Source organism: Setaria viridis, chromosome 4 (assembly GCF_005286985.2).
Source record: "Setaria viridis chromosome 4, Setaria_viridis_v4.0, whole genome shotgun sequence".
Lineage (NCBI taxonomy): Eukaryota > Viridiplantae > Streptophyta > Magnoliopsida > Poales > Poaceae > Setaria > Setaria viridis.
In genome coordinates, this window is record NC_048266.2 from 30,170,037 (window position 1) to 30,182,998 (window position 12,962).

Consider the following 12,962-nt stretch of genomic DNA (forward strand, 5'->3'; position numbering starts at 1 on the left):
GATACCGGCCTCCAAATTGGTTCTCCTCCTCGGTTACTCCATCAGCTATGGCGACGACGACGCAAAAGACAAATAAACGCAAACAAGCGCAAACACAAAATAAAATGAGCTTAAACGGAGAGGAGAATAACTGGAATAGATAGAATATAATTTTAGAGGAATTTAGAAAAAAGAATCAAGTGAATTGAAGTTTTAACGTGGGAGATATGACTATGTAAAAATTAGCTACTAATTACGAAAATAATTTAACATAACTGCACGGAGGCTTCCCAGGTTAAACGAACGGAGGCTTCATGGGTTTCTGTCAGTACGTGAGTGGCTTGGTGGTGTTTTGAGCCCACACGTCAGTAGCGGCCTAGGATTGATTAGTGTTTTGGCCTGAGAAACGAATGTAAGAGAGAGAGAAAGACACGGAGGAGTCTTTAGCGACTCTAAAATTCCCGTTTAGATACTAGTTAGTATAAAACATAGACTAATTATAAAACCAATTGCATAGATGGAGATTAATTTTCGAGACGAATCTACTAAGCCTAATTAGTCCATGATTTGACAATGTGATGCTACAGTAAACATGTGCTAGTGATGGATTAATTAGGCTTAATAGATTCATCTCGTGAATTAGCCTCCATCTGTGTAATTAGTTTTATAATTAGCTCATGTTTAGTCCTCCTAATTAACATTTGAATATTCGATGTGACATGAATTTTAGGAGGTCGTAAAGAACAAACACCTCCTAAGGCTCATCCGCCATGGGAGGCGGCTGAAGCTCACTGAAGTTCGGCCACCGTTTTTTAATCCAAGGGCATAGGGAGAGAGAGGAGTGGATAGGGAAGCTCGGCATAGGCTCACCTCGGGCAGGGGCAGCTTGGAGAGGGAGATCGAGGCAGCGCCCTATTCTTGTGTGGAGGAGCAAATAGCTTGATTTAGGGAGGGAGAAGGTGGGAGGCACAGCTGGGCGGCTCGGCGAGCTCGGGATAGCGTCGGAGAGCAGCTCAGGGTGGCTTTTATAGGCGGCGAGGGCGGAGCTGTGCCAGTGGCTCACCTGCTCGCCATGAATGGCGACGTTGTGGCCGGGCAGCAGATTGCGAGCATCGGCTTGCTGCGGTGGTGGCGCTGGGACGACGCGGCGTTGACGGCGCGTGCGACGAGGTGGTAGCGGCGTGGTTGAGGTGGGGACACGGCAAGGGGCGGCACGATGTGGTGCCGAGTGGCAAGGCGTGAGTGAGCTTGGCGGGTTTTCTGCGAGTGGAGCGAGGAGGGGCGAGCGCGCGTGGTGCACGGTAGCAGCGAGCGGTCGTGGCACTTGAGCAGAGCGAGGGTGAGCGCAGCGAGCGAGGGGGGTCCAGCATGCGAAGCTCCAGCTTTTGCTCGGCTCGTGTCGCGCGCATGAGAGTTATACGGGTTACGTACTGGGCAGTATGCGTGTGAGGAGAGGGAGATGATGTGCATGGCAAGGGGGTTGCGTCTGAGCGAAGCTCATCTTTGTTTTGTGCGTGCACAGGCAGGAAGTATGAGTGAGAGGGATTAGAGGGAAATGATTGATTAATCAGATTGTTGGCTTAGGTAGAATAGAGATAGAAGCAAGTTAACTGGCTGCACTAATGGAAAGGGAGATTAAGGGCCTGTTTTCTTCCACTTGCTAAACTTTAGCACCCGTCACATCGAATGTTTAGATACTAATTAGGAGTATTAAACGTAGACTATTTACAAAACCCATTACATAAGACGAATCTAAACGGTGAGACGAATCTATTAAGCCTAATTAGTCCATGATTTGACAATATGTTGCTACAGTAAATATTTGCTAATGATGGATTAATTAGGCTTAATAGATTCGTCTCGCCGTTTAGATTCCACTTATGTAATTGGTTTTGTAAATAGTCTACGTTTACTACTCCTAATTAGTATCTAAACATTCGATGTGACACGTGCTAAAAATAAGACACGGGAAGAAAACGCCCCCTAAGCTAGGGATAGAGTTTAGATGGGAAAAAAGGAATTGACCCCGAGAGTAGTTTTGCAATGTTTTGAAATTAGATTTTAAAACAGGTTTTAAAATTTTTGAATTTGAGTGATTTTTAGGTTTGAATTTTCAGGCTGTTACAGAGATAGGGTTGGGTATACAAATATACAATATAACAGAGGAGACTTATCCAATATACGAATCATGAGCCTATTTTGTGCTGCTCTCAATTGGTGTATATTATAGGACAAAAGGAGATTCAGTCATGGAAACTAAACTTCTAGAGGCAATATTAATATATTATAAATTTTTCAGATAATATTTTATTATGAAAAGGGGGCAATATTATATTTTTAAATTTACAAAGATGGCACCTGCTACAATACATCTAACTCATGTGTAGATGAAAGCGGCTCCTAACCTAAAAATAGTTTTTTTTCTTATAAGATCCTAAAATAACAAAAATTATAAACAAAACTGCTAGAAACACTTTATGATGGTGAAAATGCAGCTAGAGGCAATGTTTTTTATTAATATAATCAAAACCGGACTACATCATGAAAAGCAGCCTAAGGCTAATCCCACTACATTGTATGTGCCGCGTAGGATTATTTTTTGACATAGCAAATAATTAAGGAAGAGAGAAGAAATCTATTATATCTTTCGAGAAAATACAGCTTTTGGCTTGATGTTGTTCAAGACTGGAGAACTGTGTAGATTCTTTAAACGTATGATTCTAATCCTAACTCATGCAACAATTGTTGAATAATTGGGTTCTTAAGAAATAACATTAACAGGGGCGAATCCAAGTAACACCCGAAGGGGGGCTAAGCTCTTCTTCTCCTTCTTCCGCTACATCTTCTCTCCCTTCCTTTTATTCTCCCCTCATCTTTCTACTCCCCTAGCTCCCTTGCTCCAATGGAAGCTACAACCACTTTTTTGAAACGAACCAGGCAGGAGAGCTGCCGATTATATTAAAAGAAGATGAAGTCCAGACTTGATGAAAACAACAAAAAAAAGAAAAACAATGCAAACACTGATAGGTTGGATTGGGTCATCAACGCATGCTGCACCACGTACTCAGACGCAACTCAACTCTACAACACATCGGCTGGTTGGATTCCTATATCAACACACGCTAAACTTAACTCCTCTCAATACCTCAGCGCCAGAACCGAAGCCTTACCGCAGCCCGTACTACCGTACATATGGTCAAGAAGTGCCGAAACCTCCTAGTGTAACCTAGCGTCGACGTTGAACCGAGAAGCAGACTGCACCGCATCGAGAAGGCCACCACCATGCAGGACCTTCCACCATAGTGCTGGTGTAACATCACTCTCCACCTGACAGGGTAATAGCGCCAAATCCGGACCTCTCGCACTCGCCGCCACGATAACACAACACGTGGGGGGCCTCACCACATCCGCCGTTGGACTATGCCTCTCTCTCGTCGCCTCGAAGAGACACCGTGCGCGGGGGCCTCGCCACGTCTGCCGCAGTACTCCACATCATGGATCCGTTTCTTTTGTCGCTGTCAGAGTGTTGAGCGATATTGCCTCGCTCCCCAAGATCTCCATTGATCAGCCAAGCCGTCGCAGTGTGTCAACCTCGCTTCGTTTCTTCACCCTCACACATAGCCTTCTCCATAGTGTCAGCAAGCTAGAGAAGTCGCTTGCTTCATCTTCCGATGATGTACCACACCGGATAGTCCAGCCAAGCAGAGCAACCTACCACAGTCCGCTGCAAGCTTAGTCGTCCCATGCTGCCGTTGCCGCAAGCGCCGTCCTTCGGCGCAGTTCCACACCACACTGACCGCTGCCAAGCAACATCAGCCACTGCGGTCCGCTGCAAGCAGCTAAATTCGACAATCATGCAACAACCCTTAGCCGCCACTATAACTTTGATCACCTGCACATGGGCTCGGCAACACCCATTCAGTTCACCACATGGCGGAGTTGCTGCCATCAGTTATGGCCTCCCATGACGATGGTTCAGCAATGCCACGAACCAAATTGGGTCTCTAGAGATGACGCCTCCAAGGAGAGTACGACACAATGGCATCATCATCGCTCGTCCAGGATCTGGACAGGATTTTCACCTAGAGAATCCCGTGCAGTAGGGTCGTAATCCAACATGACGCCCCTAACGAGGAAGACGACGTCCTAGGACGCCACCATCATGTCCACCGGCATGAAGGCCGGTGAGGGCTTTCACCTCACTGCACGTACATGGTTTCGCACTCCTGGACCACTGCTACAATAACCCAGCCGAGGTGCCGCCACCGCCGCGCCTCCACTTGCCATGCCGCCGTACCTCCACCTCCATTTCTGTCGCCACCATCCACCGCTACCTACGCGCCGCACCCTCCACCGCCTGCACCTGCCTGCCGCTGTCGCCGCCGCGTGTCCGCTTGCCGTTCCACCGCCACATGGCGTTCCTCCTAGCCGCGTGCACTTCCCGGACGCGCTCCTCCCGGCCGTGGTCCTCTCGGTCGCCGCACGCTCCACCCGGCCACCGCGCTCCTCCCTGCCGTCGCGCTTCTCTCCCAGCCGGCGCTCCTCCGTTGCCCGCGTCGGCTAGGTAGCCTTCATCCGCCGTGCCAGCCGCCACCACTTGGCCTCCACGACTCGCGCCGAGCCGCCTCGCAACTGCCAGCGTCGGCCCTCCGCCCGTCCACCTTTGCGGCCACCCCGCGCCAGCCCGTCGCTGCTGCTCCGCACGGGCATACGCAGCGGCTGCCGAAGATGCGTATCCTCCACTGAGCCGCAGAGCGCCACCTTCCTCACCGAGCCCCCCGTGCGTGCGGCCTATGGCTAGCGCCGTCGGCAGTAGCACCGTGCAGATCCAGCCATGGGGGCGCCGGATCCGGTCAACCGGACCTAGGGGCACTGCCGGCGCATCCATGCCCGGTGCAGCTGCGTCATTGACCAGGGGCGGGCACGGCCACGACCGCGCCCGCGAGCTGCCGACCCCAGTTCCTCGCATCGCCGTCCGCAGCCGCCGTCAGGCCCGCGCCCCTCTGCGCGCGCCGTCCCAGACCTTTGGCTCCTAGATCCGCACTGGCCAATATCGGACGCGGAGAAATGGCCCCGCCGCCGCCGTCCTAGCAGGGACGCGGGCTTCCGAAGCCCCGCTCAGGCGGCGGCGAGGTGTGGGTGAGCGTGGGGAGGGCGGCGGCGGCGACGACGAGCTGGGTGCCACCCGTGTCGCCCCTAGGAGGAGAGCGACGCAGGGGCTTCTATCTCTCCCCGTCCGCCACTGAACACAAAGATACTACGTGTTGGGTGAGTTGTATCATACTTAAATTTATATAGCGTATCAATTTTAGAAATAAAAACGACATAATACTATGCAGCGGGATTATTTAGCCTGATAGTGTCCTCGGTCAAAGTCAGATCACGCTAGGGCGCAGTTGTTGGATTCGGTAGAACTGCACGGATACGTTTGCTGCCATAAAACGTCCTTGGTGGGCCGTGTTTTTGCCCTAAACTGGGTTGGGCTGTTGTGCGGGTCGGAGTTGTGTCTGTCTGTTGCTACACCCTCCCTCCGGTTGCAGCCCAACCCAGAGATGATCTGGCCCAGGGGTTGGTGGCCCAAACGACGAACAGGCCCACACATTGCAAGGTGGGTCCTTAACAACTTCCCACTATCGTGTACGGATCGCCGTTAGATCGGGAGGAACAGTCGCAGAGCGCCGTTGCATACTTTTCCTTCCACAAGGCCGCATCGCGGAAGTCGGCCGGCGGCGCCGCCACGCAGGTAGGTGCACACGGTGCGCCGTGAACTGGCGCCGGATGCGGCGGCGGCGGCGGCGGCGATCGACGATCCGAATCGGCGCGGTGGCCGGTGGGCACGCACGCGCTCTTCTCGATGGCGCGCTTTGTGATAGAGATCACCACCGTCCACCGACGCGCGCGCGGCTGGGCCGGGGGCATGCAAGCGCCCGGCGCCCTTCCTCGCCTCGCCGGTGGACGTGCGTGCATGAGCCCGTGGGCGAAACGGGCTAGTAGCTACGACTAGCTAGCGGAATGCAAACCCCTACTGGTACGAACTCGATCAAGGCTTAATTAGTCTTCTTCCTGTCCTTTTCCTCATGCCTTCGATACCCAAATTTAAACTGTCAGGAACACTGCGCGCTTGTAGCAGAAGGCAGTTCCAGACCTCATTTCGATTGAATATACAATTGGTTGTTCTTTGGATGAATAAAAATAAAAAATACACAAATAGTTTGCCTTTGTTGGTCATGCATGATATACACAAATAGCTTGCCTTTGTTGATCATGCATGATCATGTGCATATACACCTCTACCCATGTCATTTTCACTTTCACCTTCACTTCACATATTTTATCTCTATGTAAGCGTTGTGGATACCCAGATAAAGATAGATACAGACATACAGTCCGAACCTTTTACTGATATAGATGCTTCTTAAACGACCTATTGACACAGATGCAATCCTTTTTCAAAAATTACACCAATGCAAAGTAAGCCTACGCTGGAGTTGTTGGAGTAGCAGAAACAGCAGGCAATCCAAAATCTTAGTGTGGGAGCTAGTATTTTTTTGAACGAAAGTGGGAGCTAATATGAAGTTTATATATTCAGATATAAAGACATTTTTTTGTGGCAGTGTACAAGATACTCTACAGCAGTCTAAATACACATATATAAACAGACAAAAATGTGCACGACAGTAATGATTTGTTCCTTGATCTTAGGATGTCTAGTCATAAACTAAAGAAAATGTGCATAACTAGCTAAATCGTTCACTTCTTAATGCAGAAACAACACTGTTGACACATTATCACATGCATCATACAAAAAAAATCACCGATGTCAAACAACAGTGTTACACAAATCCAATATAATACAGATATATGTGAGTGTGTGTTCGCCACCATGCATTATACATGCAGGAACATGTCAATTAAAGCGCACTGTCACTAGCTTGAACTCAAGCCATGATAAAAATGCTAAACCAAATTACCTAAGCCATCCTCATCAGAGTAGCAGGTAATAATATCCTAATTAGGGCTCAAACAACCATATATATAATGAATTTGTCCTCTTAAGATCTTGTATCTAATAATACTAATTACCGCAAATGCGCTGCACTCAGCTCACGCGTTACTCTAAACCTTCACAACAAAATTGACACAATACTTTTTTTTCCTTTTTTACCCATATATATTGGACAAATTCTTTGCGTGAGCTCCAAACCATTGGACTATATACGAACCCTCTGACTTCCTACAGGTGCTTGTTGTGTGGAGGCGACTTCATCTCGAGCTTGGAGCTCGAACCCTCGAAACCCTTGCTGCCCATGGATTCACCTGACAAGGCACCCTCGTACAGGCTGGTGATCGGGTCCATGACACTGATGCCACCCTCCATCGTTGTTGATGAACCCATCTGGAGCTGGTCGGTGCCGCTCTTAACCTGCTGGTCCTCCTCGCCGGCCCAGATCATCGAGCTCTTGCCACTGGAGCTGCAATGGTTAGGGCCCTTCTTGTCTGCTGACGATGACCCTATGAAGTTCTCACCCAGCGTCAAGAAGCTATCCATTGGCCTCTCCATCTGATGGAGAAGGTGGTCCATGTGGCTACTTCCTCCATAGAAGTGCAGGTCCTGGAGGGAAGAGAAGCCCGTGGAGCTGCCAATGTCAAGGACGGCTTGGTTGCCTAGAGATCTGTACCCCGCGGGCCACGTGGCGTAGTCGCTGGTCCCTAGGGCTTGGTGTGCTTTCTCCAGGATGGACTGCATGTACTTCCCCTGGGCTTCAACCCTCATCTGGAGGTGCTTCTGCACCTGCACGTCATGCATGCAAAGTTCACTACTACTTTTACTTTTGTTGAAAGAAAATGCATGCATATATGCTGAGTTCATGAGTATACCACACAAATATGAGAAGGATATAGAAAAGTTGTGTCAAGTAAACTTCCCAAGAATGTTCCTGAGAAAGCGTCAAGAGATCGGAACATGCCAGCCACAAAAAATGCCGTACCAGGTAACAAGTGTATGTAAACTTCCCAAGAACGTTCATGCATGTATGCAAAGTTCATGAGCAACATGCAAGGGCAGAAGAAAGAAATCAACGTTGTAGTATGAGTAAACTTCCTAAAGCATGTTACTATGTAATCTGTATGTACCTCTAGTTCCCCATGGAGCCTTCTCTGGACTTCCATCTGGATCCTTAGCGCCTCGTTCACGTTCACGCTTCGGCTGAATGATCAACAAACAAGAGAAATAAGCATCAGAAGCTTATAACTGAAGACAGATTGCGTTATTAAGGAGAATTAGCATAATGGTATGAACAAATCAACTCACTCGTTCATCGTTCTTCCCATCACGCCTGAAGAAGAGGCCACATTACGTTGCATCTCCATTGCTGAATGTGTGGTTCATTGGATAGTGTTACTTATTGTAAAAATATTTATATACTAGAATTATGTATCCTTATGAGCTACTGAAAAGTACTGGACAGGTACATGACTCTATATGTAATTTTCGATATCAGGTTTATAACTAATTGTTTGAAAATAATGTGTAAACTAGAAATTATCTACCTTATGAACAACTGAAAGTACTGGTCACATGATATAATATCATATTCGCTGCTAGGTTTGAGCAAATGAATGTACGTAAAATTATACAAAAATCTTGAAATGAAACAGGTTTGAGTGTTTGAGAACATCATATCAGTCTGGTTTAGCTTTGGCAAAAGGATGGAAAAGGCACACAGTAACACAGATAGGCACTACATAGGTAGACAGAGAAGGCAAGGACACAAAATTTATCCTACAAGTTCTCTCTGAAGATAATAAGCATAGTAATCTAAGTACTGTACATCTTATCTTTATAATACTAACCTGTATGATCCCCAAACTCCTTGTGCTGCTTCCCTAGCCTGAATTTCTGAAAGAGAGAAAAACAGCATCACGAATCAGGAGACTTAAAACCTAATTTCAAGCTTGCATGGGATCCAGCAGCTAGGTACGTACTTGCAGGTGACTCTTGAGATGGTAGAGGGTAAGGCCCTTGACTCCCATAACCCTCATGATAGTCTTTGGAGTTGCCTCTACATACGGGAAGGAGAGCAAGAAGCAAATTAAACCAACCAAATACCCATAAAAATTCCCGATAAACTGAAGCATCTACGTTACGTACTGTCCGGGCCTCCGAGCTGGGCGACGGCGTCGACGAAGCGGTCATGGAGCTCGGCGGTCCACCGGAGGCGGGGCTTGGGGTCGGTGGTGAGGACGAGACCGCCGGAGTCACCTTGCACGCACATAGACCGATCATTTGAGCTCCCAGCGCCAGTGTTGGGCTGCTTCTTGGAGGAGGGGAACATTCTATCCTCCCAGCTCCTTGCTGCTTCCCCTCTTAAACGGTTAAACCTTTCTCTCTCTCTCTCTAGATCTCGGGATCCTGTGGCAATCGATCCTCTCTCTTTTCGCTCTGATCAATCTGATCAGCTACAAGGACTGCTGGATGCAGAGATTCAAGAACATGGAATAGGGTTCGCCTCGCACGCAGAACGAGGAGTGCACAGTAGAAGCGCTACTACTGTTACGTTCCTCTCTTCTTCTGATCTTCTTCCTCCTTGATATGCTCTCTTTCTCTCTCCTCTCTCGCTTTCTCTCTCTGCTTTAGACTTTAGTTCGTTGCTTTGTTTCTTTCTCTTTCCCTCTGCGTGTAGTGTGTAGTAGGTCTCATAGCAGAAAGCTCCCCCGGTCGGGTATTATTCTACGCGGGAGAGAAAAGCCACCGCCAAAACTACTCGAAGCCTCGCCAGTAGTCTCCCCGCGTGGCCCCCTCTTGCATAAGATTTGAACAGCTCATTTAACAAGCAATAATTTAACATCGTTCTTTTACTGCTAATTACTATGACGATAGCAAGTACAGGTTGCTGGTTAGAATTATATAGCACTATCTTATCACCTGCTTGCTCTTCTATCTTATCACTGTTTATTTTTCAGAAGATGCAAATTCATCTGAATTTTGTTTTGTTTGGAAAGAAAATTAAAGGAATTTAGTGTATCGTTAGAGTATATTAAGCCGGTGCATCAAGTTAAGGACGAGAGCGTTAAAAGCTCTTCTTGATCAAATCATCAGTGCAATGAATCATCATCATCAATGCATGGAAAAGGGGAGTAAACTGGTCACACCATCATGTCCAAATGATGGCTTCCAGATTGTGATGGAATTTAAAACATGCGCATTTGCATTGAGCCCCGGGACTGGCCAAGTAGACATCACAACATACCCAACAAAATGTAAAGGGACCTAAAGTCACCATATACACATACACATCATAGTGGAGCCATTGATGGCATATGTAGTGCCCGTGTGGGAGACCTGTAGTAGGTAGCAGTCATGCATATTTCCTTTTTGTTTGTGACCCAGCTGCAGGCCCAACTATATCATCTTCAGATACAGCATAGTACACACATGATTGATCCAAGCCTTGTGATAATTTTGATCTTTTTACGATTATAAGGATGACGCGCATCACCACGTACGCGCAGGTATGAGCTCCTGAAAAGTTCGAGCTGCTGCGCCGCCCGAGAGATCGGAGGCTTTTGTCACTATTATCTGTCCATGCATGCACACGTCACTAAAATGTCATAATACTTCCAAAAAATATTTTATATATATATATGCAAGGTAAAAATTGAGTCCAATTAGGATATATAAGAAGGTAGAGAAGATAGGTAGAATACTACTAGTACTAGTATAAAGCTAGCCCTACATCAGCCGTCCCCTACACATTCCGCTACAAAGGGGGGCCGGGGAGGAGGCATGGCATGGCATTTTCTTTACCACACCTAGGGAATATATGCTTCCTTCTTTGACAATTAAGCAAAGATTCCTCTGAAGTATACACCAGATTTTTGTTTGATTTGTAGTAAATATAAAATTACATGTCTACTGTCTTTTGTAAAATTCCATTCTGCCACATGCATGACAACCACTGCATCGCCAAAATAAGGTTCTAATACACGGTTGTAATTACACAAATGCTGATCAAGTCCTCGGATATTTCAAGCCAGACATGCAGGCCCGGATTTTTCAGTTGCAAAAAAAAAAATTGTAAATGCAAGCAGTGGTGTTTGCAGATCGTACGGTGCAATCCGAGTCAGTATGGAACTCTGCTACATCCATAGTACAGATTCGCTACGAAAGTGTTTACGTCCACGTGCAAAAGCGCATGAAACGGAGACGGCGTATGCATGACTAAATATGCCTAGCAAAGTTGTGTTTTACTTTTAGTTCTCTCATCGATCAAGCTCAGAAATCATACTGTCCACTATGGGTGGTAGCTTGCATTTCAAGCACAGCTCTGTGTCGAGATGCTCTTTCAGATAAGATAGGATAAGACACATGTGAAATGTGTTTGCAAGCATAGTAAACCTTATATATAAGAGCTATATGCCTGCAGGCTTTCACTCACGCAAACGAAAACAATTTGTTATATTGATTCTGACCGGTTTTGCAAGTCTATTTTTGGGCTAAATTATTGGATTTTATTCTTTCGATAAGGGAAATTTGATTAATTTCACGGATTGGGCGGGCGGCTCTCGTTTTTCCGACCATTCTAAAATTTTTCTTACAATTAATTACTGATTCTATGTGATGCGCATATAAAATTTATGATTCAGAACAGCCCTATAATTTATTTGTTCCTCCTCGAAGAAACACATGACTACCATGCATGGATAAGTTTATTTTTGGTTTTGAAAAAACATGTATTGGTTTCTTTTTCCCGTGCGTTTAACCCCATGGATGGAGGATCAGACTGAGACGTCCTCTTTTACATGAAATGATTCAGATCACAAAGTTCATCTCATCATCAGCCAACCTTACTAGCCAGGCGAGCATGCATGGCCCATTCGTCTCCTATAGTAATGACTAGTATATTTGCATGTAATCATGGCGCAGCCAAATCTCAGAGATCTGATGTGTGTGTGAACGCACTCGAGCTGTTTGTCAATGTCTCTCTTTGCTAAAGCAATGTCTCTAGCTACTGCCAAATTAGGGCAGGCATGGGGCCTGCTAGCTTGGCGCGCGGCCATATGTTTTACCAAGCAAGCCAATGGATTGAGCAAGCAAAGTTCAGTTCATACGATATGATTCATGCAGAAGCTGGACGTGTACGCGTATGGCAGATGACACACACAGTGCCAGGGTTTGTTCGCCGGCGTTGCTTGCATTGCTTCAGCTTTTCACCCGAGATGTGAGGAAGAGATCATCGGGAAAAGCCGGCCGGCCGTCGGAGTCGGAGAGAAGGCGTTGTGCTTTGCCTTTTCGTCGGAGCACGTCACGCGGTTCGCTTTCAGCGTGGGAGAGAGTCAGGCCTGGCCTCCGGTTCGATCTGCTTGGGGCGACGGCCATGGGATCCGCCACCGCTTTGGGCGACGGCGGCGTGCAGCCCACGGCTGGAATGTCTCGCGCGGACGGCATGGCGGCGGGTGTCGGCGGCGTCTCGGGCTGCGTCCAGACTCCATGCCCGAGCACGTGCGGCCGCCGCGCAAAGCGAGAAGGCAGCAGCTGGCGTCGGCGCGCGGCCTGGTTGCCTCCGGACTGGGCTAGGTCTGCAAGCAGCTTGCTGGGCTGTAGAATTAGCCGCGCCAAACTGGGCCGGAGATATCTGCCTAGCTACAAGTTTGTTACTGAACCTGTCATCTCAAACAATGACGTAGCATCCTCTGGAAATAAAATGATGGCGTAGCATTCTCTCAGAAACTTTTATTGGCGTTGCACAAACTTATTCCTAAAGAAAAATGACTTACTACTAAGAGAAAAATATTAAAAATGTGGTAAGCACAATGTTACCGATAGATGAAATAGCACCCCACACCGAGACAAAAATGCAAAAAAAAAAAAAAAACATAACAAATTTCACTTTTAACTTTGAAACTGCCTTTTATAATACCTTTGTTTTAAGCTCACCTCGACTCATATCCGGTGCAAAAATAATCTACACTCTTAATCGATT

The 12,962-nt window shown here is 47.4% G+C and overlaps 1 protein-coding gene across 1 annotated transcript; it reads right to left on the reverse strand.

Annotated features, from left to right (window-relative positions):
* Positions 1-6,790: 6,790 nt before the first annotated feature.
* Positions 6,791-9,669, reverse strand: LOC117851411 (myb family transcription factor IPN2). Its single transcript, XM_034733226.2, has 6 exons — positions 9,131-9,669; positions 8,965-9,041; positions 8,833-8,878; positions 8,291-8,351; positions 8,113-8,185; positions 6,791-7,771 (listed from the first exon to the last, which is right to left on the reverse strand). Exons 1-6 carry the CDS (start codon positions 9,312-9,314, stop codon positions 7,214-7,216), a joined length of 999 nt encoding a protein of 332 aa, XP_034589117.1. The 5' UTR covers positions 9,315-9,669; the 3' UTR covers positions 6,791-7,213.
* Between the last annotated feature and the right edge of the window lie 3,293 nt (positions 9,670-12,962).